This window comes from Bos grunniens, chromosome 26 (assembly GCF_055505025.1).
Source record: "Bos grunniens cultivar Pamir isolate PY7600 chromosome 26, Bosgru_T2T1.0, whole genome shotgun sequence".
In the NCBI taxonomy this organism is placed as follows: domain Eukaryota; kingdom Metazoa; phylum Chordata; class Mammalia; order Artiodactyla; family Bovidae; genus Bos; species Bos grunniens.
In genome coordinates this window covers 43893701-43919872 of record NC_141190.1, presented here as the reverse complement: position 1 = coordinate 43919872, position 26172 = coordinate 43893701, and the positions used below count along the sequence as shown (strand labels likewise).

The 26172-nt window shown below is 53.6% G+C and overlaps 1 protein-coding gene and 1 long non-coding RNA gene across 13 annotated transcripts in view; both read right to left on the bottom strand.

Annotated features, from left to right (window-relative positions):
- The window catches only part of LHPP (phospholysine phosphohistidine inorganic pyrophosphate phosphatase), a 128424-nt gene that overhangs the window by 39015 nt on the left and 63237 nt on the right, over window positions 1-26172 (bottom strand). For 3 of the 12 annotated variants that reach the window (XM_086378316.1, XM_086378326.1, XM_086378324.1), the window contains 2 exons: window positions 20957-21222; window positions 19650-19772 (listed from right to left, as the gene is read on the bottom strand). The exons of 8 other annotated variants lie outside the window; for them this stretch is intronic. In XM_086378316.1, the coding sequence (XP_086234442.1) occupies window positions 20988-21222 (235 nt within the window). In that variant the 3' untranslated portion in view covers window positions 19650-19772; window positions 20957-20987. Of the gene's footprint in view, window positions 1-19649; window positions 19773-20956; window positions 21223-22769; window positions 25145-26172 lie in introns of those variants that run through there. One more of the 12 variants, XM_086378319.1, reaches the window with a different exon arrangement.
- On the bottom strand, window positions 802-11762 carry LOC147344500 (uncharacterized). Its single transcript, XR_015155517.1, has 2 exons — window positions 10607-11762; window positions 802-9747 (listed from the first exon to the last, which is right to left on the bottom strand). It is a non-coding gene; the product is annotated as an uncharacterized LOC147344500 (long non-coding RNA).

The window sequence follows — 26172 nt, the reverse complement described above, 5'->3', positions numbered from 1 at the left end:
GCAAGATTACTGAACTTTATACTTGGGGTATAATCCCATTAAAGTTAAAAAAAAAAAAAAAGTATGTGTTTATATACACATAAGAGCCCCAGGGGCCCATGTCAAACTGCAACAGTGGCAATTACTTCCCGCAGCACAGCGATGAGGCGGCATCCAGGGGGCGTGCGTCCACGTTACTGGAACAGAGTATTCCCTTAACAGTGGGCGTCTACTACTGGGTATGTTCAGCCACCACCTCTCCGTGGACCTCCTGCAGAGGCCGCCTAAGGGGTCTTGCTGCTTTTGCCCTCCCCTCTCCTGTCATCTCTCAACCCAGCAGCCAGAGGGACCCCTTCCAAGCACGAAGTCAGCCCGGGTCCTCTGTGCACACCCTGAAACAGGCCACCCGGCAGAATAAAAGCAGAAGCCCCGGTCCCTCTGACCCCCTCAACCGCTGCACCCCTGGTGCCCAGCACCCCATTCCCTGGCACCCTGCTTGTGGTTCACATAGAATATGACCTGCCTGGTTACGTGCTCCATCGCCCACCCTCCCCTGCTAGCACGCGAGCCCACGTGGCAAAGACTTGGCCTCTCCAGCACTCTGATGGCTCCCAAATGCCCACACCATGAGAGCTGGTTCAAGGAGTGAACTCAACAGAAAAACCATGAAAACACTTGCATTCATTATAAGTTCTTTGATCTCCCTGATGAGCTGGACTGTATTACCATCAATGCCGCAATGGCCCCCTTACCTTCCAAGGTCTTCCTTCCGGGTACATGGGGACATTCGGGGGATGTTTGGGCCAAGGATCTAAACGTTCACGTTTGCCATGTTATTTATTAAGTTTCTTGAATGGAAGTGAATGCACTTAATCTCTTTGACGTATGCTTACCCAGTCTCTAAAAGTGGCTGCTTATTCCTCAAACTGACATGGGGGTCAATCATTTGACCCAGAAATTCCATGGGTTAGGTAGGTTGTATCCAAGACAACAGAAAACACATGTTTACCAAACACTTACACATGGAATTTCATAGCAACACTATTCACAATAGCTGAAAAGCAGAAACAACTCCAGTGTCCATTACTTGACGAATGGATAAATAACAGATTGTATATTCACGTGTGAGAAGGAGTTCAGTTCTCACATACGCTACATGCGTGCCCCAGCTGTGTTCACAGGCTGCCTTGAGCTCCACGTTCCCGCATGCACTGGAAACCCTGACTCTCACCTGGCACGTATGTCCCCCTCACCTGCCTATGATCATGAAGAGTGTCAGACACGGGGCTCCCAGTGCCAAGCACACACCCAGCAGAAATAGGTCTCATGGGTGCACACGACACGTAGCAATGTTCCAGCACCCCATTCTGGTTGCCAACAGCCCCTAGTGCCCGCATCATTGCAATGGGAAAAAACAGCAGAAACTACTGCAATGAGCAGGCGATGCAGCCTACACACTGTCACAGGAGGATCTCACAAAGTTAGTGCCAAGCAGAAGAAGCCGGGACACGAGGGAGCGCTCGCTGCGCGGCTCCATCTCATAAAGTAAAGACGTGGGAGTCTGGAGAGGGGTCGTCCCAGCGATGGGGGAGGGGACAGGAGAAGGCACGTGGGGGCTTCTGGGGCCGGGAAACATCCTGATTCTTGACCTGGGTGTGGGGGAGTGTTTACTGGATATATTTCCCTCTGTGAATATATATCAAGCTGTGTGTTTATAATACACACCCTTTTGTTATTTTCAATGAAGTTAAGGAAATTTTAGGAAGACCCACAGAGCATTACCTAGACAGCATAGTAAAAAGTAGAGACATTACTTTGTCAACAAAGGTCTGTCTAGTCAAGGCTATGGTTTTTCCAGTAGTCATGTATGGATGTGAGAGTTGGACTACAAAGAAAAAGAAAGCTGAGCACAGAAGAATTGATGCTTTTGAATTGTGTTGGAGAACACTCTTGAGAGTCCCTTGGACTGCAAGGAGATCCAACCAGTCCATCCTAAAGGAAATCAGTCCTGAATATTCATTGGAAGGACTGATGCTGAAGTTGAAACTCCAATACTTTGGCCACCTGATGCGAAGAGCTGACTCATTTGAGAAGACCCTGATGCTGGGAAAGATTGAAGGTGGGAGGAGAAGGGGACGACAGAGGATGAGATGTTTGGATGGCATACCAATTCGATGGACATGAGTTTGAGTAAACTCCAGGAGCTGGTGATGGACAGGGAAGCCTGGCGTGCTGCAGTCCATGGGGTCACAAAGAGTCGGACATGAATGAGCGACTGAACTCAACTCAACAGAACATTATATAGCTACTGAAACCACGTGTTACAGTGGATCATAGGGAGCGGCCGTGTGTGTGTGTGTGCACGCGTGTGTACACAAGTGTGTGCTGGTGTGTATGAGTGTCCACACATGTGGTGATGTGTGTGCTTGTCCTGGTGTGCACACGTGACTATGTAGTGCCTGAGTGAATGTGTGTGTGTGCACGGTTATCTATGCACGCATGTGCGTGGGTGTGCACACAGACATCCAACCCAGGAGAAGGATGCGCCTTCAACCACAGGAGGCTACAGTCCACAGCTGGTAAGGCAAGTGGTCACCTGAGGCTGATCTGGGATGTTAACCAACAGTACCGTCCTAGGTCAGCCAGAGTGCTGCTTTGTGGTCATCTGGGGACGTTAAAGGAGTCAAACTGCCCACAGAGGAGCCCATAAAGGACCTTCTCATTAGTAGCAGTAATACTAGTTGCCACATACTAAAGCAGTGTGAGGAGCCAGGCGGTACTTGTGCTTTCCATTTTATCATTTATGCCCATTCACGAGTGGAGGAGACCAAGGCCGAGGGGACAGCAAGTGTCTGGGCTGGGATCTGAACCCACCAGTGCCTCTGGTCACCCACAAGCATGGGCTCACTCCCTGCTGTGTGCGCTGGCTCTCATTTAAAGAACATGTATCACGTCCGGCTCTGCCCAGGCCTCTGGACACAGAGCTGACCCAGGCAGGACCCAGCCCACTGTGGGGACAGATCCAAGAACATTTAGCCCCATCAGAGACTGTGACAAAGGGCTGGGGTGTCCAGAGGGTGGAGGTGCAGGGTCCACACTCTCTGGGACCCTGAGACCAGGGCTGGAGTCCCAGCTCTGAGCTTCCGGGGGTCCCAGGGAACTCCCCTTTTCCGTCCCCCTCCCCTTGTCAGTTCATCTGCCGGATAAGAGTGTGGCCTGGGCGCCCTCACTCTGAGAACTGGAGTAGGGCTGGTAGCAGTAGCTGAGGTCGGCACTGCTTCAGGCAAAGTGAGGCTGCCCCGGGGATCCACTGGAAAGGGCTGGGGGGCCAAGATGAACAAACTGTCCCCCAGACACCGCTGCTGACCCTCAGACCTTTGCAATCCATGGCTGAGGTGAACAGCTCAGCTGACCATCCACCCCTCACCCCCAACAGCCTCATGGTGACCTGGTTGTGATTCTGCTGGGATCCCACGAACTCTGCACAGAGGACCCCAAAAGATAGAGGTGGGCTGGGTAACGGGCTCCAGGTGTGGGGGTAAAGGGATAAATCCTGGTTTGTAGTGTTGCCTATTGTCAATACCTCCACCCTGGTTAATTCAAGCTACTGACGTGTCATGGCTGACTGCGGCTGAGAAGGTCGTGCACGACCGACTCTCACAAGCTGGGTCCCGGGGGGCCCAGCACTTCAAAGGCTTAAGCTACAGTTAACTCTCGGCACCTGCCCCAAAGGGCTTAGTGTCAGTTTTAGGAAATCTGGAGGAACGCGGCCCCAAAGCAGTGGCCGGTACCCAAGGTCTCTCAGCTTACTGCCCCTCCCCAGGGAAGCAGCAGAGTGTCCCCGGAGGGGCAAGGACGGCCCTTCCGAGAGTGGTGTCCTGGGGACCCAGTGATGCTAACCAGACTCTGGGTTAGCAGGAAGGCAGCCAGGCATGAGAAGGGGATATGATATGACGAATGTCCCGTGTCCAGGATCGGCCCCTAAGAGACACTGGATAAGGTGCCACCCCGCTCCCCAGGCCAGGCGGGCTGGGGAAACACCTGTCTGGGGGCCTCCCCTGCTGAGCGTGGCATGGCGACTGCCCACAACAAACAGGGCACGGCGGCCAAGCCTGGCTCTGCAGACAACCCAGGGGCGGAACAGGCCACACGGAGCCCAACGCCTAGAGGCCCTCTGAGGACAGCAGGGGTTCTCGCCCCCCCGATGCCTTTGCTTGGTCAGGTTTCTGAAGGCGCAAAGCCCAATTTTCTCCACCACGCACAAACACAGAGGGGCAGCAGTGGTCTTCCAAACCGGCTGGACCCGCTGTAACCCGATCCCTGGGCTGGAGCAGGGAGCTGGCGGCCACGGTCTGGCTCTGTTTGCCAACCTCTTCAGCTGCTGCCCGGTGACCTTGAGCAAGGCCAGATGCCCCCAGGCCTGTGGCCGCACGCTGAGACAGTGGGAGCTGGGCTTCCTCCCTGCCTGACAGAACCAGATGTGCTGAGAACGGACACCAGACAAGGCCTTGCCGTCCTTGGATGAAGGTGGCCACCCAGGACGCAAGGCAAGGGGCTGCCTCACTTCTGGGTCAGGCCTTGGAGCACTGGGCCCCTCACGACGGTGCTCCTAAGGATACCGGGTCAAAAGGAGACTCAGTGGGTAGCTCTCGATTTAAAAATATTTTTAGAAAGAGGTGCAAAACCTGGAAACCCAGCTCAACGGGTCCTGCTCCCCCGAGACTAAACCATCACTCCTTATCTAAATGCACTTCAGCAAAGACCTGTAAGTGACTTCTTAGGGACGGTGACCTGCATGGTGAGCCAGCGGCATCTGTGTTCTTCACCGACTTCAGTAAAGGATGCGGCAGAGACTAGACCTTACCTCCTACCCAAGGTCCAAGGACAAACCAACAAAACCCTCTGCCTCAACCAAAAATTATTTCCAAGGGAGGAAAAATGCCCTCTTCTCTCACACTTGCCTCTCAGTGCTGCAGAATGCTGCTGGAAGGCTCCAGGGGAGCCTCGAGCATCTCAGGTGGGCCTCGCCTGTCACCTAGGGTGCGGTTTGTGCACATCTGGGCAGAAAGTGAAAAAAGCAAAGCCGCTCAGTCTTGTCTGACTCTCTGTGACCCCATGGACTGTGTAGCCTACCAGGTTCCTCCATCCATGGGATTTTCCAGGCAAGAGTACTGGAGTGGGCTGCCGTTTCCTTCTCCAGGGGATCTTCCCAACCCAGGGATCGAACCTGGGTCTCCCACACTGCAGACAGATGCTTTACCGTCTGAGCCACCGAAGCCCTCATCTGAGCAGAGAGTGTGTGAAGAAGGTATGGAGCGTCCGATGCCAAGAAATTCTCCCCCACCAGCTGGAGGCCCTACAGTCCAAGTCAGTTCTCACACTGTCCACCTGGAGAGAGCGTCAAGGGCTCAGGCCTGTTCCCCACCCAACTTCAGAGGCCGAGGTCCAAGAGCCTCCGTGCTTCTGATATACCTGCTATAAATCAGAGGTCCCCACAATCCCCTCCTCTGGGTCAATTCATTTGCTAGGAGAGCAGCTCTCAGAACTCAGAAAAACATTTACCCACGTGTGTGAGTTTATTTTAAAGGACATTATAAAGGATACGGAGCAAGGTAGGACTCTCCCAGCACCTCTACCTGCTCAGAAGCTTCCAGAAGCCCATCCTTCTGGGTTTCTATGGAGTCTTCATCATGCAGCCATGATTGACTAAGTCATTGGCAGTCGGTGACTTGACCCCAACCCCCAGTACCTCTCCCCTCCGCTGGGGTGTTGTGGGGAAATGAAAGTGCCAACCCTCTAACCACTGGGTGGGTTTCCCTGGCAACTAGCCCCATCTCAGGGACTTTCCAAAAGTCACCTCATTAACATAAACTCAGCAGCCTGCTGAAAGGGGTTTGTCATGCACATGAGATACTTCTGGTGCTTTTATCACTTAGGAAATTCCAAAGGTTCTAAGGGGCTCTGTGCCAGAAACAGATGAAGACCAAACATACATTTCTTACTATAAAGTCACACTATCACAGAACCCGCAGGGGACATGTTTCGGGGAGGACATCACCACCAAACCGAGACGTGGGTTCCTGGGACGGTTCCTGCCGCCCTGCTGCCTGGAGACTGCCTTCTGGCTTTATGGCTTTGTGGGAGAACAGGTGTGTCTGGTCCGTGAGGCCCACCAGCAGCCGTGTGATTCTAGGATGCGCCTGTATCAGGCAGGTGCAGGGGAAGCCGGAGCAGTAAAGGGCTCAGAGCAAAGCCCACCCTCCCGCCCCCAACCCCTCACCCCATCTCCCGTCCCTGGAACTCAGAGCTGTTGTCAGATAACCCAGTGTTCAATAACCCAGTGCGCACTACCCGCTCCCTGAGAACGCTTTGCTTTTGCTCGTGTGGTTTCCTTTTTTAATATATAACCTCTTCCATCATAAAAAGTTCATGTAGCCATATCACATTTGGAACTCAGAGATAAGAAGAAAACATTACCCATAACTCCAAGAAGAATGCACATACCCACCCCAGACTCAGCACCCTACATTGCAACCACCCCCTTCCTCATCCATCTCCCACTAGGGAGCCCGGAAGGACCAAAGGAGACCACTGTTCAGACAGACAGGGAGATAACAGGTTGATTTCAATTCTCTAACTCAAACCACCATGAGTATGTGGGGACGTGGCTTCCAGTCTCATTCCCCCAACAAGCATGCCTACTCCAGAACTGTCATCACTCTGAAACAAGAAAGTTTTGTCATCAGCTCCTATCAGATTATATCATAGGCATTTTTCTGGGTTGTTACATACAAAGGGGTTCTCCGCACAGACACCATTTCGTTGTTTTCGCAGTAAACTTTTATCCTGAGATAACTATAGATTCACATGTGGTTTCTCCCAATAATAACACCTTGCAAAAACTACAGGATAATATCAAAACCAAAATATTGACATTCTTACAGTCAAAACACAGAGGATTTCCATGACCATCATGATCCCTCATGTTGCCCTTTATGACCACACCCACCTCCCTCCTACCCAATGCACGTCTCAATCCCTGGCAACCACTAATCTGTTTTACATCACTATAAACTTCCTGGGGCTTCCCAAGTGGTGCTAGTGGTAAAGAATCCACCTGCCAATGCAGGAGATGCAAGAGACGTGGGTTTGATTCCTGGGTCAGGAAGATCTCCTGGATGAGGGAATGGCAACCCACTGTAGTATTCTGGCCAGGAAAATCCCATGGACAGAGAGGCCTGACTGACTATTTTAATAATGCTATATACAAGTGATGAGATAGCACAGAATCTTCCGGGACAGGATTATTCACTGTATCAACAGTTTCTTTTCCTTGCTGAGTAGTATTCTATGCAATGGATATGTAGTTAAATTGTTCACCCACTGATGAGCATCTGAGTTGTTTCTAGTTTGGGACTTGGAGAAAAACTGCTGTGAACGTTCACGGACAGGTTTTTGTGTGAATATGTTTTCATTTCTCTGTAATAAATGCCCAGGAGTGCCACTGCCAAATCAGATGACAGCCGCATGCTTATTTACTTTTGGCCATGCTGTGCGGCCTGCAGGGTCTCAGTTCCCCAGTTAGGGACTGAAGCTGCAGCCTTGGCAGTGAAAGCACGGAGTCCTAACCACTGGGCTGCCAGGAAGTTTCTGATAGTTACACGTTTAGATGTTTAAAAACCTGCCGAACTATTTTCCCAATTGGTTGCACCACTTTATAGTGCCACCAGCCATGTCTGAGTGATCAGACTCTCAGCATCCGCATCAGCATTAGCTGTTGTCATTATTTTTAATTTTAGCCATTCTGAGAGGTATGTAGTGATAGCTGGTGGTGGTTTTTGCATTTCCCTAATGACTAGTCATGTTGAACATCTTTTTTGAGTTTATTTGCTACTTGGTGAAATGTCTGTTCACTTTTTTTCCATCTGTTTTTTTCTCTTTGGGTTACCTCTATTTCTCTCCACATGTTCTCAGATTGTTTCCATTGTTCCCCCTCAAGGAGCAAACAAGCCCATCCAATGAGTTTTTAATTTTGGCTACTGTAGTTTTCAGTTCTAAAATCTTCTTTGGTTCTTTTTTCTGTCTTCTATTTCTTTGCTGAGCCTGTCTATGTCTTTGTTGAGCTCTACTACTTTGTCACTTGTTTGCAGATGTGCTTGTTGAAGCATTTTCAAAGTAGCTGTTTTAACAACTTTTGTCCTAACATCTGTGTCATCTCATTGCTGGTGTTTGTCCATTGACTTTTCTCATTCAAGTTGAGATTTTCCTGGTTCTGGGTACGACAAGTGATTTTGTATTGCAATTGTGGACATGTGGGGTACGAGACTCTGGATCTCATGTAAACCTTCTCTTTTTAGCTGACTTCTTTGGGAACACGACTCCAGCAGATGAAGTAGGTAGAGCTGCTGTGTTACTGCCAGATGGGGCAGAAGTCCAGGTTCCCGACTTGGTCTCTGTGGACACTGAGGTGCAGGAGGGGTGCTGATCACTGCCGGTCGGAGGCAAGGGGAGTTCCACCCTGGTTGGGAGGAACAGGAATGCCTCACAATTGCTTCCCATGGGGCCTCCATTGACCACATGGAGAGTATCAGGTGGGAGTCACCTTATTACTGCTGTTGGGGGTAGAATCACCATGGCTTTCCATGGGGCTTCCATCGACCACATGGAGAGTATTGGGTGGGAGTCATCTTATTACTGCTGTTGAGGGTAGAATCAAAATTGCTTCCCGTGGGGCCTCCATCGACTGCATGGACTATGTCGGGTGGGAGTTGCCTTATTACTACTGTTGAGGGTAGAATCACAGAATCTCCACGTCGTCCCCAGGGACACCCCAGCTGAGGAGCCCTCTTTATCACCCACCTCCTGGCTCCCTATCTACTTGGCCTTCTACGACACCCACCAGCCCAGGGGTAAGAGGTTCATGACAGCCTCAAGAAGGTGGGAGTGTAGGCTCGTCGCTGGGTCCTCGCCGGCATGAGAGGGAACAGACCAGTTTACTCTGTGGCATTTGGCTGGCGCAGAGTCGTTATCGACTACAAGTTCCTCGCTGGGCTGCCTAGAAGGACAGGCTTCTGTGGGGGCTTTTTGTCTGTGCCCCTTGGCGTTTCCAGGCTGCTGGCTTCTTCAGCTCCAAGTCTGGGATCCACCAGACAAAAAGAAAACCCAGGGAAATGACCACTGTGTCACTCCACGGCTCCAGAGGTCCCTGGCACGCCTGCCCTCTTCTCTTCACCTTTCAGAGTCTTCTCATTGTGTTTCATAGCTACTGTCCAGGGTTTAGTTGCACTGAGCAGGAGGAATAGAGAAAGGATTTCAGCTTCATCTTGTCCAAAGCAGAAGTCTCTCCAAGTGCTTTTCATGGTTGAGTTCATATTTTTTTGCTTCTTGTAACCAGGGTGGGTCTTGGGAGAAGCAGCGGATGGTGTCTGACAGAAGACCCCTCAGCTCCCTGTCAAGTGTCTGCTTTGCAGAAGACCCTGGAGAGCTCTCGAGGGGCTCCTCAGGAGGGTGCTGGGCTCAGTAGCCCCCACTGCATGACAGGCCCTTCCCTGTCCTTGGTCTTGACTGAGAGCAGAGCCTGTACTGTGACCATAATCACCAAGCGCCCTTCGGTTGGAGTCGGGGTCACTCGCGTGGCTACTTGGGCCTTTATTTTACTAGAAGGAAAACGCGAGGCCATGTGTTCCTTGTGCAAAGCCAACGAGCAGGATATTTTTGGACTTCCTCCTTCCCCGGCTTCAGCTAAACTTCGGCAATCTGGTCTTCTCCCTGCGGCCCATATTGAAAATGCAGATGAGCCTCTTTCAAAGCTGACTAGTACAGGCTGTAAAACTGTACATAAAACACAATTTCAATTATGTTTAAAAATACTTTAAGAAGGAGGGGTCTGGAAGGAAATATGTCATAATGTTAATTGATGTTATTGGTGGATTACAAAAGGATTCTTTTAGAGCTGCTTCTTTCAGATGGTTGATGATTTCCATATTTTCCAATATGAACATATTACACTCATAAAATTAAAAACAAATTTTTAAACCAAAATAAAATGTCTCCCGTGAAAAACTAAATAGTGAGTGTATGAAACCATCACTGGCTGCTTGTCTCATCTAGACCCGGGTTTATATCTTCAGACCACAAGTTGTGGTCAAGTCGGGACTCTGAGCCGCTAAACAAGATGCCAACCAGATTCAGGACCTGGAAAGTGGAAATGACGCCTCTTCCCTGCATGCCCGAAGCTGCTGTCTTGCCAGCCCCAAGGCTTCTGGTTTTGATGGTCCCTGGGGTAGCAACACTCCTGCAAAGAGTCACTGCACAGCTCTGACCGGAGAGAGACCCCATGGAACCTACTCTCCGTGGGCCCCAGAGCCAGCGGTACATACTCCACACAGACTCCCTCGGGCCCCACAACGGTCAGTGCCACCAAAGGACCCAGACTGCAGTGAAACCCAGCACTGCCAAGGCTCAACCTCTCCACACTATGTTCGAGACCAGGCTTGCCGGAGGATATTCTCCAGGACAAAGACAAGAGAACTGCTCATTACCCTGCCTGAAATAATTCCCCCCACAAGGCGGCCTCCAGCCCGGCCACCCCCATCCCAGCCCGGGGTGGGGAGGGGGCCATGTATACCATCTTCCCCAGCAGATACACCCGTGGCCTCACTGCCAAATCCCCTCTGTGGCCTTGGTGGGTGGCCTTCATTTCGGCAGGCAGCTCAGGTCCTGGCTGCCCTGGAAGGGTGTGGGCCCCAGGGAAGCCGGCCAGCCAGCCCCCTGGCCAGGAGCCTGGGACCCACAGGCAGGAGAGTGCTGGAGACTGAACTCGGTCAGAGCCAGCTGGGGCGCATCACCGGCAGGTGCCCTCGGCCCCACCCAGATTCCTCCTGCAGATGGTCAGCACCAGCAGAGAACCAGAGGCCGGTAAGGAACCAACACTTCCCAACTCGGGGACAGACTGAGCAAGCATTCTCCACCATCTAGGGGCAGCCCACCCCCAGGGGCCCCCTCTCTCTTTAGGCCTCTTTTCTCTTTGCTGTCCTAGGGTGTGGAAACCTTGCTCTGGGTCCCTCAGCTATCTGGAAACCATCATTAGCTTCCTCTCACAGAGGCGGGGCCACCTTGGGCCCCAGCGTGCTCAGTAACAGCTGCAGAGAACCCCGGTCGCTGGCCAGTTGGGAGAGCAGGCCAAGCCTGGCCATTGGCTGCCTCTTTATTTATAACTTCTTTTACTTCCAGTGTTAAAGCCCCGCAATTTCAACCGGAAAGGTCGAGAGAAAAATGAACGCCTTGACATTTTTTTCCAAACATCCTCCCAGAGGGCGCTTGGCAAGGGAGCCGTGGTTTCGCTGAGAGCATGAGAATGTCTGCGGCCCCGCAGAGCCCTCCTTGGAGTGGATCTATTTTTGTTTGCTGAGACATCTGTGCTCTGCGAAAGGCTCGACGCTGGCGACTGGGAAGGAAAACCAAAACATGTAAATGGGGGCTGAACTCTACCGAAATGCAAGGGGGTCGCGAGCCGTTTCGCCACCTTGTCGGGTGGGCGCTGGGGGATCGGTGGCGGCGTGAGGTGTGCCCCCTGTCCGCTAACCGCCGGCTTCCTCCGGCCAGCCTTCCCAGGAGGCTCCGGGTCCGAACTGGGCAAACCCCAAGCCAAGCGCAGCCACCCAAAACTGCCTAGGGATGAACCTGTCCGCCTCCCACCGGTTGGGACCTCGGGCAAGTGGCTTACTCCTCCCGCCTCGCCCACCCCGCTGCGCCCCGCCCACCCGGCTGCGCCCCCGCCCTTCTAGCCCCGCCCCTCGCTCCCGCCCCACCCCGCTCTCCTCGCCCCGCCCACACCCCGCCTCATCCCGCTCTCCTCGCCCCGCCCCTCCCCGCCCCGCCCCGCCCCGCTCTCCTCGCCCCGCCCACGCCCCGCTCTCCTCGGGAAAGTGGGCCCCCGCACAGCAGCGCAAGCGCAGCACAAGTCTGAGCAGCAAGCAGGCCGCAGCTCCCTGGGGATAGGGAGCCACGGGAGGATGTCCGCTCAGGGAGGACTCGGGCAGCCCTCCAGCCACTCCTTGATTGCAGGCTCAGATTGCTGAAGGGTCACTGTGTCCCCCGGAAAGGCTCTGAGAACACTCCCTGGAAGCCGCGGAGGCAACAGTCCCCCAGGCCAGGTGGCCCAGCAGCTGCAGGGCGGGTCCCGGGGCGGCTGAGGCAGCTGTCTGTCCAGTTGCGGTGTGAGAACGCAGGGCCGCGGGGTTGCTGGTGTCCTGCAGCCTCTGGCGCCCTCGACTGTCACCCAGAGTCCTTAGGGCACCTATCTCCTGTGACCCCGAAGCGTCAGGCCGACGGGACAGTAAGGACAAGGGAAGAAGCAGGTACCAGAGGACAGGCTCCAGGTGCGCATCCCAGGTGTCCGGACACAGAGGGTGTGGTCGGGAGGGGCCCTAGACCACACCCCTCGGCTCCCGCTGTGCTTCCCCTCTCCCAGCCCACCCCTCCCTAAACTCCCTGGACTCCCCAAGGTCTTACAGGTCCACCACTCAGCCCCAGACCACCACCTGGGCCTCGGCCCTGGTCACCCCCAGTCCACTCCTACATAGCTTCCCGACCCAGCCCCTTTTGCCTCCTTCCCTGGCTAGCCTGGCCTAGCATCACTGCGACATAGGGGCGATATCTGGCCCCACAAGGCCTCCCCAGCTGAGCAGCTGGGTGATGACAAAGTCACACCCCAAGACCGGCACCCTAATCCTCTTCTGGGAAATGGATTTTACAAATGGGCTGTGACTGACTCCAAGACAGACATCAGGGTTTTACACATTCTTGTCTCTCCAACTCCTGGGGACACAGAGGCATGAATACAAAGTAAAGTTCAGTTCAGTTCAGTCACTCAGTCGTGTCGGACTCTTCGCGACCCCATGGACTGCAGCACCAGGCCTCCCTGTCCATCACCAACCCCCGGAGTTTTACTTTATGAAATAAAGTACAAAGTACTTTACAAACTAAAGTTCATGAAGCTATTTGTCAATTTCAAACACTAACAACAGGCAAGTATACCTGTGCTATGATTTTCCCAGTAGTCACGTACAGATGTGACAGCTGGACCATAAAGAAAGCTGAGCACCAAAGAACTGATGCTTTCAAACTGTGGTGCTGGAGAAGACTCGTGAGAGCCCCTTGGACAGCAAGGAGATCAAATCATTCAATCCTAAAGGAAATCAACCCTGAATATCCACTGGAAGCACTGATGCTGAAGCTCCAATACTTTGGCCACCAGATGCAAAGAGCCGATTCACTGGAAAAACCCTGATGCTGGGAAAGATTGAAGGCAAAAGGAGAAGGGGGTGGCAGAGGAGGAGATGGTTAGATAGCATCTATCAGTGACTCAATGGACATGAATTTGAGTAAACGGTGAGAAATAGTGGACAGGGAAGCCTGGCATGCAGGAGTCCATGGGGCCACAATGGAACCTAAACCCTCCCTGGGTGGAAGCCACCTACTCATCGTGTCCCCTGAATCAGACCCTGTTGACGCCTATGATGCCCTTCGTGGTCTCTCCAGTCTGATGGGGTCTGACCCGCACTGCACACAGAATGAGAAGCAGGTGGGGGAGGCTCTTGCTGTGCACAGACCTCAAAGAGCCTTCACCCAAGACCCTGTCGAGAAGAAGGTATAGTCCTGGCTGGGCCACTCCCCAGCTGCACTGACTTAAGTTGTCTTCCTCTCTAAGCCTCAGTTTCCTCATCTGCAAAGTTGGGATAAGGCAGCATTCACCTTATTGCTCAATAAATACTAGTGATTATGATAGAACAGCTGGCAGCAAACTCCCACACTCCATCACTCAGCTGCAGGACTTCACTAGTCTTCCTTCTCCTTGCCATGCCTCGGAGCACCCAAGGGGCCTGCTGGCTTTTATCACTCCTGATCTAATCAGCACACTGCTGCCCCCGCAGTGCTGGGACCCCGGCCACTTTAAGATCAGTTATTCGAGGATTTCATCCTTCCATCACTTGCCTGACATCTCATGGCATCAAGAGCAGGGCCTGACTCGGCACCAGAAACATCTGGAAACCACCCCCCACACCTTCCCAGGTGTCAGGCATAGCACCAGGCCCATCACATCCACCCAGAGCTTGTGTGAATCACAGGGCAACCGCAGAGATCCTCATTCTACAGCCCAGATAGCGGAGAAGTATTCACAAGTCACGGGGCTTAGAAAGGGCGGGTAGGGATTGCAGCTCTGGTCACTGTGACCCCAACTGCCTCTCAACTTAGAGCAAAGGGGATTAAAGTGTCGTTTTTTCAGCTGGGATCCTTATACACACTGCCTGTCAGTCTCACATGTTGGAAATTAATTTCCCAGAATCTTTTCGTCTCGGTATCTGATTGGATTAGAGAAACAAAAAAGCATTTTCCCCAGAGAATAAATGACTCAGACTCTGCCTCCATCTTTGATGACATGCAGGTTCCTCATTAAATGAAAGTCTTGGTTTTAAAAATATACAGTAAAAAATAAGAAAGAATATGCAACTTACACAAGGAAAAATACCAGTGTCCAAGGAAGATGAAAAAAAAAAAAAAACCTTTAGTCTCCCTAGCAATCAAAGATGGTACCTTTCTCATATACCCAGAGAAAACCATAATTCCAAGAGATACATGCCAATTTTCCCAATGTGTGTAGAACACTATTCACAATAGCCAGGACATGGAAGCAACCTAAATTCCCATCAACAGAGGACTGTATAAAGAAGATGTGGGCCATATATACAATGGAATATTACTCAGCCATAAAACGGAAAGGATCCACCTGCAATGTATGAGACCTGGGTTCAATCCCCAGCTTTGGAAGTTCCCCTGGAGAGGGGATAGGCTACCCACTCCAGTATTCTTGCCTGGAGAATCCCATGGACAGAGGAGCTATGGAGCTGGTGGGCTACAGTCCATGGGGTCGCACGGTCGGACACAACTGAGTGACTAAGCACACATAAAAAGGAATGAAATTGTGCCATTTACAGACATGGATGGAACTAGAGACTCAAACAGAGTGAATTAAGTCAGGAAGAGAAAAACAAATGTTGTCTATTAACACATATATGTGGAATATAGAAAAATAGTACAAATGAATCTATTTGCAAAGCAGAAACAGAGACACAAATGTCTGGACACCAAGAGAGGAAAGGGAGATTGGGATTGACATATATACACTGCTATGTATAAAATGGGCTTCCCCGATGCCTCAGCAAGTAAAGAATCTGCCTGCAATACAGAAGACGCACAACACACAGGAGATGTGGGTTCGATCCCTAGGCAGGGAAGATCCCCTGGAGGAGGAAATGGCAACCCACTCCAGTATTCTTGCCTGGAAAAATCCCATGGACAGAGGAGCCTGACCGGCTACAGTCCATGGGGTCGCAAAGAGTTGGACACGACTGAGCATTCACACACGTATAAAATAGACAACTAACGAGAACCTACCATATAGTATGGAGGGGGGGCAGAAAAGAAGGTACAATTTGCTTGTAGGACACATATTCTTAACCTTAAAAATGCATTTCAATATACAGTAGGTGCAGAGAAATACGATTTGATTCCATTTATACGAGATACCTAGAATCATCAAATCAGTCAGAAAGTACATTGGTAGATCCAGGGACTGAGGTGGGGTGGTGGGGGGAAGGGGGTTAGTGTTTAATGGGGACAGAGTTTCAGTTTAGGAAGGTGAAAAATTCCAGAGCTGGATAATGGTGAGAGCTGCACAACTGTAACGTTTCCATATGGTTAAATAGTATGTTTTATACTATGTGACTTTTACCACAATTAAAAAAAAAAGTTAAAAAAGGATAGTGACTTTTTTTCTATCAATGGAGACAATGCTTTTAAATGATGATACAGTTCTCTGGTATTATCTGTTGGCAAGAATGTAAAGTAACAGAGATTGTCCATGCTGCAAAGGGGAACTCAACTAGAAGCCGGGAGGAAGAATTCTGCAGTACCACAGCCCTCAGAATTCTGCACATCCTTTGACCCAGCAACGCCATATGCGAGAATTTGTCTTAATGCAAAAAAAAAAAAAAAAAATCGCAAATAAGTGCAAGGCCCTGCTCCAAGAATGTTCCATGCAGTCCTGGTTACACTAAGGTAGAGCTGGAGACAAGGGACTGTCTAGCAACACGGCGAGTCCCCAAGGAGTAGGATGCAGCCATTGAAACGGTGACACAGGAGGGTGTTATGACACAGCACGGTGTTATCGAACTGGTCGCTGAAGAGAGGAGTTTCAAAAACAGCACACGCTCCTAATCTCCCTTTTGGGTGGAATACATAACCCACATCCTCCACACAGCAGGGCTGGAAGGGGGACCACCGCGTGTTATCATAAGTCACCCCTGGGTGGGGGGCTGACTTAAGGTTTACTTTCTTTTTTCACTCCTCTGCTGCTGCTAAGTCATTTCAGTCATGTCCGACTCTGTGCGACCCCATAGACAGAAGCCCACCAGGCTCCCCCGTCCCTGGGATTCTCCAGGCAAGAACACTGGAGTGGGTTGCCATTTCCTTCTCCGATGCATGAAAGTGAAAAGTGAAAGTTAAGTTGCTCAGTCGTGTCCAACTCTTAGCAACCCCATGGACTGCAGCCCACCAGGCTCCTCCATCCATGGGATTTTCCAGGTAAGAGTACTGGAGTGGGGTGCCATTGCCTTCTCCGTTTCACTCCTCAGGTTCTCCTAAACTTTCAGCATCGAACGTGAGCACAGGTGAGGGAGCTGGGTGGCCTGAGTTTGAATCCTGCTGCTGCCGCCTCACAGCGGTGGCCTTTGGAGGTGGCGGGGACCGAAGGAGCCAGTGCATGTGAGCAGTGGGTGACCTGCTGTGTGACCTTGGGCTTAACTCATCTATAAGTGGGATAAAATAGCACCCACATCGTGGACTCGGCACTAGGCTCAGCGAGGCAACACCCTGAACAGCTCAGAGCAGAGCTGGGCCCAGAACAGGAGCTCACGAAGGCCCCTAATGTCATCAATCAACCAGAAAAAATACAAATTATTATATTGAATTTTGGAGGGGAAAAAGTGATCATGAAAGAGACCCCAGGCTGGATCTCCAGTTTCTCATCCTCCTGGAGAGGGTGGCTCCCTTCTCCCTCTGGCCCAGCCAAGGACCACCCACACAGCTCCAGGCCCCCTGCAGCACAGCCCAGTCCTGCCCTGCTCCTTTCTACCCTGCACATGTGCCCACCCCTCCCCCTGCCCCACTAGCCCACCCAGGAGAGCGTGAGGGTCTGGGGCTCCCTTTGAGAGGGAAAGAAGAGGGTGATGATGAGAATGGCTCTGCTCAAACCCTGGTCCAAAGCCACCTCCTTACTGGATGAAGTCAGGTCAGTCACTCAACCTTTCTGAGCCTCAATTGCCTCATCCATGAAAGGGCCTAAAATGCCAACTGCATCCAGCTGCGGTCACGGTCAGTGAATGGCTCTGTGCAGTGCTTAGCCCAGAGTCTGGCACACAGGAGGTGCTTAAGAAATGACGACCGTCACCGGGATTTTCATTTTGTCCCTTGATATGGGTGTGCCGCCCCTGAACCATCACCTAGCCCTGGTGGAGACATCCCCGGCACCTGTCTGTCTCACTCCTATCCAGACATTTCTGCCAGATTCGCAGTCTCTGGGAAGAGACAGGACAGTGTGCAGAAAGGAAGGGAGAAGAGCCAGCGCTGGGGCCACCAGGTACCCCAGACCCAGACACACATGGCGCGGAAAGCAGAGACACGGGCCCTACTCAGAGCCCACCTGGCTTACCCTACTTGCTCTGTGTCCTGCTCTGACCACTGCTGTCAACCACAATGACTACAACAGTCGCAGCAGCATTCACTGAGCACTTACTGTATACCACGTACTATGCTAAGGCCAAGCACCGAAGAATTGATGCTTTTGAACTGTGGTGTTGGAGAAGACTCTTGAGAGTCCCTTGGACTGTGAGGAGATCCAACCAGTCCATTCTGAAGATCAGCCCTGGGATTTCTTTGGAAGGAATGATGCTAAAGCTGAAACTCCAGTACTTTGGCCACCTCATGCGAAGAGTTGACTCATTGGAAAAGACTCTGATGCTGGGAGGGATTGGGAGCAGGAGGAGAAGGGGACAACAGAGGATGAGATGTTTGGATGGCATACCAATTTGATGGACATGAGTTCAAGTAAACTCCAGGAGTTGTTGATGGACAGGGACGCCTGGCGTAGTGTAGCCCCTGGGGTCCCAAAAAATCGGACACTCCTTAGTGACTAAATAATTTAATGCAGTCATCATATCCCAATTATACAAACTGAGTCAAAGTGGTTAAATAACTTCTACCCGGCCAAGGTCATACCAGCTCCAAGTGGCAGAGGCTGCCGGGTCTAATCAGGGCCCCGCCACACTCCCTTCTATCTACGCCAGCGTCCCTCCCAAAGGATGCACGTGGCTCTGTCTAAAGAAGCACCTGGTTCCTGGAGGACAGGCCAGCGAGGGCCACAGGACATCCCCGTGCCTCCCAGAGCACCGCCGCTTTCCTGAGCAGGAAGAGAACAGATTCCAAACAGATGAGCCTGCAGCAATCCCAGCGTGGACGCGGCCTGCTGGAGGCTGCCTCTTATCTCCTGCTCCAGACGGGGTGGGGGCTGGCGGGTGGGCCTCTGTGGGGTTCGCCAAGCTGACAGCACGACGAGGAACCAGGCAACACACAGGAACAGGCGCGGTTCTGGCTCTAGTGTGCAGCTGTTGGACTTTTCCTGGGGTTGGGCCAGGGTAGGGGGTGGTGGTGGGGAGAGGGGTGCGGTCTGGAACACGCTGTATTAGAGGGGGGTTCCATTTTCCTGGACACACACATTTGGAGGCCACGCACAAGCCACAGATGATCAAGGGCATCTGGATTTCTTGGCTGGTTCCCCAGGGCACAGACCCGGGACGCAGCCCTGGGCTCTGTCTGTGCCCCCCGACCTTTGCACGCTTACCCCCCAACACCACCTGCAGCTCCATACCTGCCCGCCAGCCCCAAATCCTCCTTCCTGGCTGGACTGGACCCCAGGGAGGGCCCATGGAGGCAGAATGCAGGCACAGCCAGGCCAGCGCTCAGGGCAGTCTTGACCCCACCCCACCAGGGCAGTGCTCCCCAGGGAGCACAGGTGCAGCCCGGCTGCAGGGGGTGTGGCAGGAGGAAAGCCCGCAGGGAGACCCTCCCAACCGTGCAGGGGGCTCAGCACCACCGCGGGAAGAGCTGGTGAGGAAGTTCCCCATTCCCGGGAGTCTGGGGGCTCGCCTCGAGTTCAACACGTGGATCTCTCCCTCTCTTTCTGCACGACCTGTGTCATCAGGCTGCGTCTTTGTTGAGCCAGAACACAAACTGAGCACTGGGGACAGCTCAGTCCTATGGACCCGGCTGCCCTGGAGCCGCCGTCCTCAGCCGGGTGCCTGTTCCAGGGCCTGGGGTGCTAACGGCGACGGCAGGGCTGACCCTGCCCCGTGAGGTGAGGCGCAGGCACTCGGTACCTGAGTCCCACTCCCCCGCCCGAGTGCAACATCGAAGAGCCCTAGGAGGCCGAGCGGGAGTGCCGGGCCGGCCTTGTGATCAGCTTGGAAGGCCAGCTTAAAGGATATTCCCGTAATGGCAAGGTTTTTCATAAATGTTAATTACGGTTGCCTTAATTAGCTCTGAACACACTGATCTATGGATTATATCAGGTTTATAATTACCTTGACAGGCATATGGATTACAACGATGCTCCAATTAAACCCCAAGCGTATGGCATATAAATCAGCAGCGGGGTCCTCCTCATTCCCGGGGTCAGCCTATTAAAAGGCCGGAGCGTCAAGGCCCTTACACGGGGTCGGCCCTTCACAGGCTCAGGGGCACGGGGAGATGGGAGGGGGCGGGGTGGGGCCGTCCACACAGTCTCTGGTGTTGCCCCCATGGACGGGGCCACACGTCTAGGTGCAGCGGGGTGGAGGCAGCGGGATGGTGGGGCCTGGCCTGCAGGGCTGCGAGCTGTGCCCAGCTGGGGCACTTCTCTGTGGGCACCGCTGGGGACCCCCTTCTCCTCCCCCAAGGGGATCAGGACACCCGTCAGCTCGTTAATTATGACTCAGCCCCTCGGCCAGAGAGGTGTTAAATCCTTATCTCTAGGGTGAGCGGGGTGAGTAGTATTAACCCACTTTCAGGGTGCAGGGTGGGGTGACTGCAGAGGCTGCTGCGCCTGGGGTGGGGTAGGGAGGGAGGGCCCCCTCTTCTGAACCCCACTGACAGCCTGGAGGATGGAGGGGGTGAGCAGGGGGCCAGCAAGGGGAGGTTCTCACACTCAGCCTAGGGGAGCAGGGCGGTGGGGGGGCAAGGACAGGAAGTGCCTGCGGTGGGCAGAGGAGGGCAGTGGGGCCTTGGGATGACAGAATTGCTCAGTTCAGGAGCTAAGTCGTGTCTGACTCTTTGCGACCCCATGAACTGCAGCACGCCAGGCCTCCCTGTCCATCACCAACTCCCGGAGTCCACCCAAACCCATGTCCATCGAGTCGGTGATGCCATCCAACCATCTCATCCTCTGTCGTCCCCTTCTCCTCCTGCCCTCAATCTTCCCCAGCATCGGGGCCTTTTCTAACGAGCTGCTCAGGGTCCCTTAGAAAACCCGCTCTCAGGACGCTGGCCCCAAGGCCGCAGCGCCCACCGCCCGGCAAGCTCCTTGGATGTCCTTTGTGTCTCACCAGTGGCCCAGGCTCTGGGGGACCAGAGGTGGCAACCCCCCTGGGCTGAGCTGCCCTGCCCCTGAGGAGGCCTCCAGGGGCCCCCACACGGGAGTGGAGGGCTACGGGCCCCTCAGAGCAGCAGACTTTCTCCCATGGAGCCCAGCCCAGCACAGGGGACCAGGGGCATTAGAACCCCAGAGGCTGTGGCCCTCCTGTCTCCAGGGCCCCCATCACACTTTGGTTCCTGCCATTCTGAGCCCCCTCCCCATCAGGATGCTCCCCTTCCCCCTGGCCCTCACCTCGCTGTGGTCAGGACGAGGCTCCGCACATCTAGGGCAGGGCCAGCTGGGCAGCTGCAGAACCCGCCCTCCCCTCTGCTTGGTCTCGGAGGAAGCGGGGTGTTGAGGCTGGGGAGGTGCAGGGGAGGTCGGGCTGCCTCCTCAGGCACCCTGGAGGACAGGCAGGTGGTGGCACAGGCAGGCATGACAATGATGACAGCAGACACCATCTCCGGGGGAGACTGGACGTTGCGGGAGGTAGCGGCTCCTGTGGCCCCATCGTAGAGCTGGGTTATGAGACACGGAGGCACAGCAAGGCTCACACCGGGAACCCGGGACGGCACGGCTCCTCAGTGGTGAACCAGGCATGTGTGCCAGGCTGTCGGGCTCCAGAAAGGTTCCAGAGCTCACCCCGTCCAGCCCTCTGTGGGGAGCAGAGCCTCCCCAGCTGGCTCCAAGCACGGAGGTCACCCTCAGGGCACAGAGCAGGCGGCAGGGCCGCAGGCAGGGGCCGTCTCAGGCCTCTGTGGCCGATGGGGCCCTCCCCTTGGCCATGGGTTCCTCACCCGCAGCTGGCATTCCAGAACCCTTTCCCAGAACCAGGGCCTAGAGAGCAGAAGCACATATTCGCCACAATCAGTCGATGTGGGGAGAAGCCAGGCGCACGCACCTGTGCACACGCGTTCACACCAGCACAGAAGGGCCCTGTGCACACACAGTGTGGCTGAGCGGGGCCACCTCCTGCGTGTGCAACACACGCCTGTCCTCCCACCTGCACACGTGGCTAGAAATCTTACAGACATGAGCAGCTGCGCTATCTGAGCACGAATGCTACAGACTGGAGACAAGGCCTCTCTCCTGACAGCACAAGAAGGGGTGTGTCATGGGGGGCAATCATCCTCAAGCAAGGGCTCAACCACCAAGACCGGGGTCACCACCAGCCCCCTGCTCCCCGAGCTGCCTGAGGGCAGAGGCCACAAGGCACAGGTGGGGAGAGGGCACAGGAAGGTGTTAGCAGGAGACCAGACTCCCCACGGTCAGGAATGAGCCCCCCGTCGCAGGGGGTGTTCAAGCCCAGGGGGCAAGCACGAAGAAGGAGAGGAGCTCGGCCAACCCCCAGGTCTCTGAGGGGCCGGGGGCAGGGCCATCAGCCTCGCACACCAGGGTGCGGATGTCTGGGCCACCCTGCATGGCCAGCACTGTCCTCCTGGCTTGCAGTTACCCTATGGACGCTTTACAAACACAGCGGGATTCGTTTCATCCTCATAACACCTGACAAGGTAGGCGTTACCATCCGCACTTACAGTCAGAAAAAGCGAGGCTCAGAGCGCTGGTTACTTGCCCCAGAGTGGCTGGTCAGTCCACTGACCAAGTCAGGATTCCAATCTGGGCCTTTTGATTCCAGAGACCCCGCCCCTCGAGGCACCCAGAGGCCGGCCTGCCTGGCAGACTATTCCAGGCACAGAAGCGCCCACTTCTGCAAATCACCCCACTGGCCACCATACACGTCCATGTCCTCTGCCCCAGGTAAGGGGACAGAGTACCACATGGCTTCTTCTGTGAACTCTTAAGGCTTTACAGATATGACTGGCGCTCAAAAAAGTCTTTTTTTTTTTCTTCCCAGAACTAGGGATTAGAAACTGAGTTCCTTCCTTTCCCTTAAACTTCTGAATTTAGCAGATAAGATTCATTCAAGGGGCTTTCATGTCCGTGATGCTGAGAAATTGTTTTGAAGCAAAATCTAATTAGACTAGATTTTCATATTGGAAATACTAGCTCCCATTCAGGCCTAAATACAATAATCACCATCGCTTAAGAGTCAAGAGAAGCCATATGTTTTAAAAATGCACATTTTATTCTAAAATGTCCCCCTTCTCTGTTCTTTTCAGGTCAAGGAGGCTTCGAGACCATGACCTTGACCGGTGAGAAGCCCACAGCAGAAAGCCCTGGACTGTGAGGTCAGCTGTCTGTATGGGAGGCAGAAGGGGCTGTGGAATAGTTCCGGGTGGGGGAGTGAAGACAGATTTGAATATCCAGAAGACAACCCCAGCGGCTATTTGAAGAACAGAGTCAGGGTGTCATAGAGGCAGAAAGGCTGGTTTTCTGGCGACCCTAACCCCAATTTTGTCTGAGGCAGTCATGGACGCCCATTCTTAGGCAGAGAATCATGGTTGGCTAAGTCGGCTGTGATGATTTCACTGCCTTTTGCCAGGTACTTCCTCCTTGAGAAGCCCTCATCAGGCATGTTCATGTGACCCAGTTCCAAAGATACAACTGGAAATCCGGAAGTCAGGGAAGGTGGGCACCACTGGGAGAGCCATTTAAAAGGGCCACTCATAGGAGGAAAGCTCACTGGCACCGCCTTGAAGGTGGCCACGACACCCGGTGCCACAGCAGCCATCTTTTGCCCATTAGGCGACAGACAGAAGGAAAAGCCAACTCATTAAGCAGGGGTGAGTTTACCACGAAGCTAATGAGCCTTTGGTTTCATGCCCCTCAACAGCACAGGCGCCTTCCAGGGCCCTAGAAATATGTTCACACGGTCATTTTTCTAATTGAAGTCAAACTGACGTAACGTGTGAACGGTCCTCAGTCGTGCCTGACTCTGCGACCCCACGGACTGCAATCCATGGAATTCTCCAGGCCAGAATACTGGAGTGGGTAGCCTTCCCCTTCTCTGGGGGATCTTCCTAACCCAGGGATCAAACCCAGGTCTCCTGCACTGCAGGCAGATCCCTTACCAGCTGAGCCACAGGGGAAGCCCTCACGTAACATAAAATTTACCATTTTAAAGTGTACTTCAATAGCTTTTACTGCATTCACAATATCATACAACCTTCACCACTATCTAACTTCAGAACATTTCTGAAAAAAATGTTAAACGTGTCAAGTAGTTTAACCTGAAAAACCCTAAACACGTCAATTGCCCGTCACCATCCCTGGCTCCCCTGCAGCCCCCTGGCGACCACTAATGTGCCTCTATCTCTACAGACTTGCCTGTTCTGGACATTTCCTACAAACGGAGCCACGCAGCATGTGGCTTTCGTGTGTGCGGCTTCTTCCATTCAGCATAACGCTTCCAAGGCTCATCCTCGTCAAAGCGTGAATCAGTACCTCATTCTTCTCCACGTGTGAATAGCACCCCACTGCCTGGAGAGAGGCCGCACTCTGCCTGTCCATTCATCAGTGGATGGACACCTGGGCTGTTTCCACTTTGGGGATGTTATGAATGATGCTGCTCTGAACCCTCGTCTACACATTTGTGTACACTCATGTACGTATGTGAGGACATATGTTTTCAATTCTTTCCAACCTACATTACATTCATTAATCTACAGTATTCTTTTCCTTAAAATGCCCCTCTCCTCCAAGTTGCCTAAACTTCAGGCCTCAGTCTGGATTTACCCTGATAGTAAGTCTGGTGGATCAAAAAAGACGGATGATACAGCCCGGGTTGAAGGGCAGCGCCAACCCTGGCTCTGAGGATCTCCAACTGCTTTCTTCAGAAAATAACCATCCCGACGGCTGAAGCCATGGCCAGCTGGTGTCCAGCAGCTGCAGCCACGGTGATCCTGACGGGGACAGGAGGTGACTGCAGGGGTCAGCGTGGGACACGAGAGACGAAGCCTTCGGGATGACCCTGGACTTCTCTCAGTGACTTGATGAAGTCTTTCACTGTCTTATTATTTAGCTAAGAATGTGAGTGAATACTTACCAAGCACATCCCAGCAGCTGGTAGGGGCCTTTGATATGTAACGTGTGAGCGGCTGACCACCGCCCTGCCATGCACAGCACCCAACATGGCTCCGGGCACAGCTGGCACAAGGTGACCCTCCCCTCCCCGTCCGTTGTCCAAGGTCAGGATATGATGGTGGTGTAGCAGTACCTCCCCCGACCGTGCTCCTATGGACCCTGAGCCCCTCACAGTGTCAGGCACACCCTGGACCTTCCTGATGGCTTGGCTGGGAGGACAGCCTGGCGACCCCGATTCCAGCAGCACCGGCTGAAATGGAACACAGCCCCTCCCCCTCTTCCTGCCTCTTTCTGAAGCTCATTCTGAGCTGCGACGATCAGGGTCCAGAGCTGGACCAATGAGCATCTAATGGCAGCAGGCAGCTGTGTTTTCTCCGCGACTGAACTTCTTACCTCACTTGGAGCAGAACGACGGTGTCAGCCTTACAGACCCAAACTGCACCGGAAGATTCTGCACTGATTTTCAGAAACATAGGAAAATCGAAAACCACAGTTATCCTCCAAGTGCACACTTACACACATACTCGTGCATTCTTGGAGACACACTCACATATGCCCTGCATACACACACACACACACCCTCTCACACACATACACATGCATGAACACACACCCTCTCACACACACACCCTCTCACACATACACATGTGTGCACAGGCCCTCACACACACACATGCACACACACCCTCTCACATACATGTGCGCACACATCCTCTTTCACACACAGACACGTGTGCACACACACCCTGTTGAGTCTTGCATGCTGCCTGTGGATTTTGGGCCCTCCTCTTGGCTCCCTGGGAGCAGCCGTGAGCTGCTTACATTTCCAGGCTCCACAAAGACCCAGAGACCCCCTGCCCGTGAACTAAGGACCAGAGCGTCAGGACCAGATGAGTGGCCTGGCCACTAAGGGCCTCAGAGTGGGCGGTGGGTGCACTGCCAGGGTCACCTGGGGTGAGCGACAGAGGGGAGAGGCAGGGCTCACCCCCCGGAGGCTGAGAAGGCCCCTCAACTCCCCAGGAGAAGAGCTGGAGGCTGACACCAGACTGTGAGCCGCCCTAAGAGGTGAGTTGTAATAACGATTGTGGAGGAAGCGGGGCCGCCTGTGGAGCTTCCAACTCGGGCCAGGTGTGACTCAGCCGTGGGAGAAGCATGCTCTCATTCAATCCTGCCATGCCCGTGAAGTCCAGACAGCGCTCCACCCCCGTTTCCAGGTGAGGACACAGGTGCTTCGGAGAAGGGCCAGGTTCACACCCTGGACTATCGCCCGCCTGAGGGCGCCCTGCAGGTACCAAACGGAGCCGGGCAGGTCGCTGAGGGGAGCTGCTGGCAGAGCACCCTAGCTGTGGGCCACAGGCGCCACGAGAAGGTCAGGAGGGCAGATACGCGAAAAAGGTCTTCCGTGACTCAGGCTCCAGGCCTGCAGGGCCTTCCGCTTCCGGTTCAGGAGGGGTGTCTCAACAGAGCCTCTCAGAGGCCCCCGC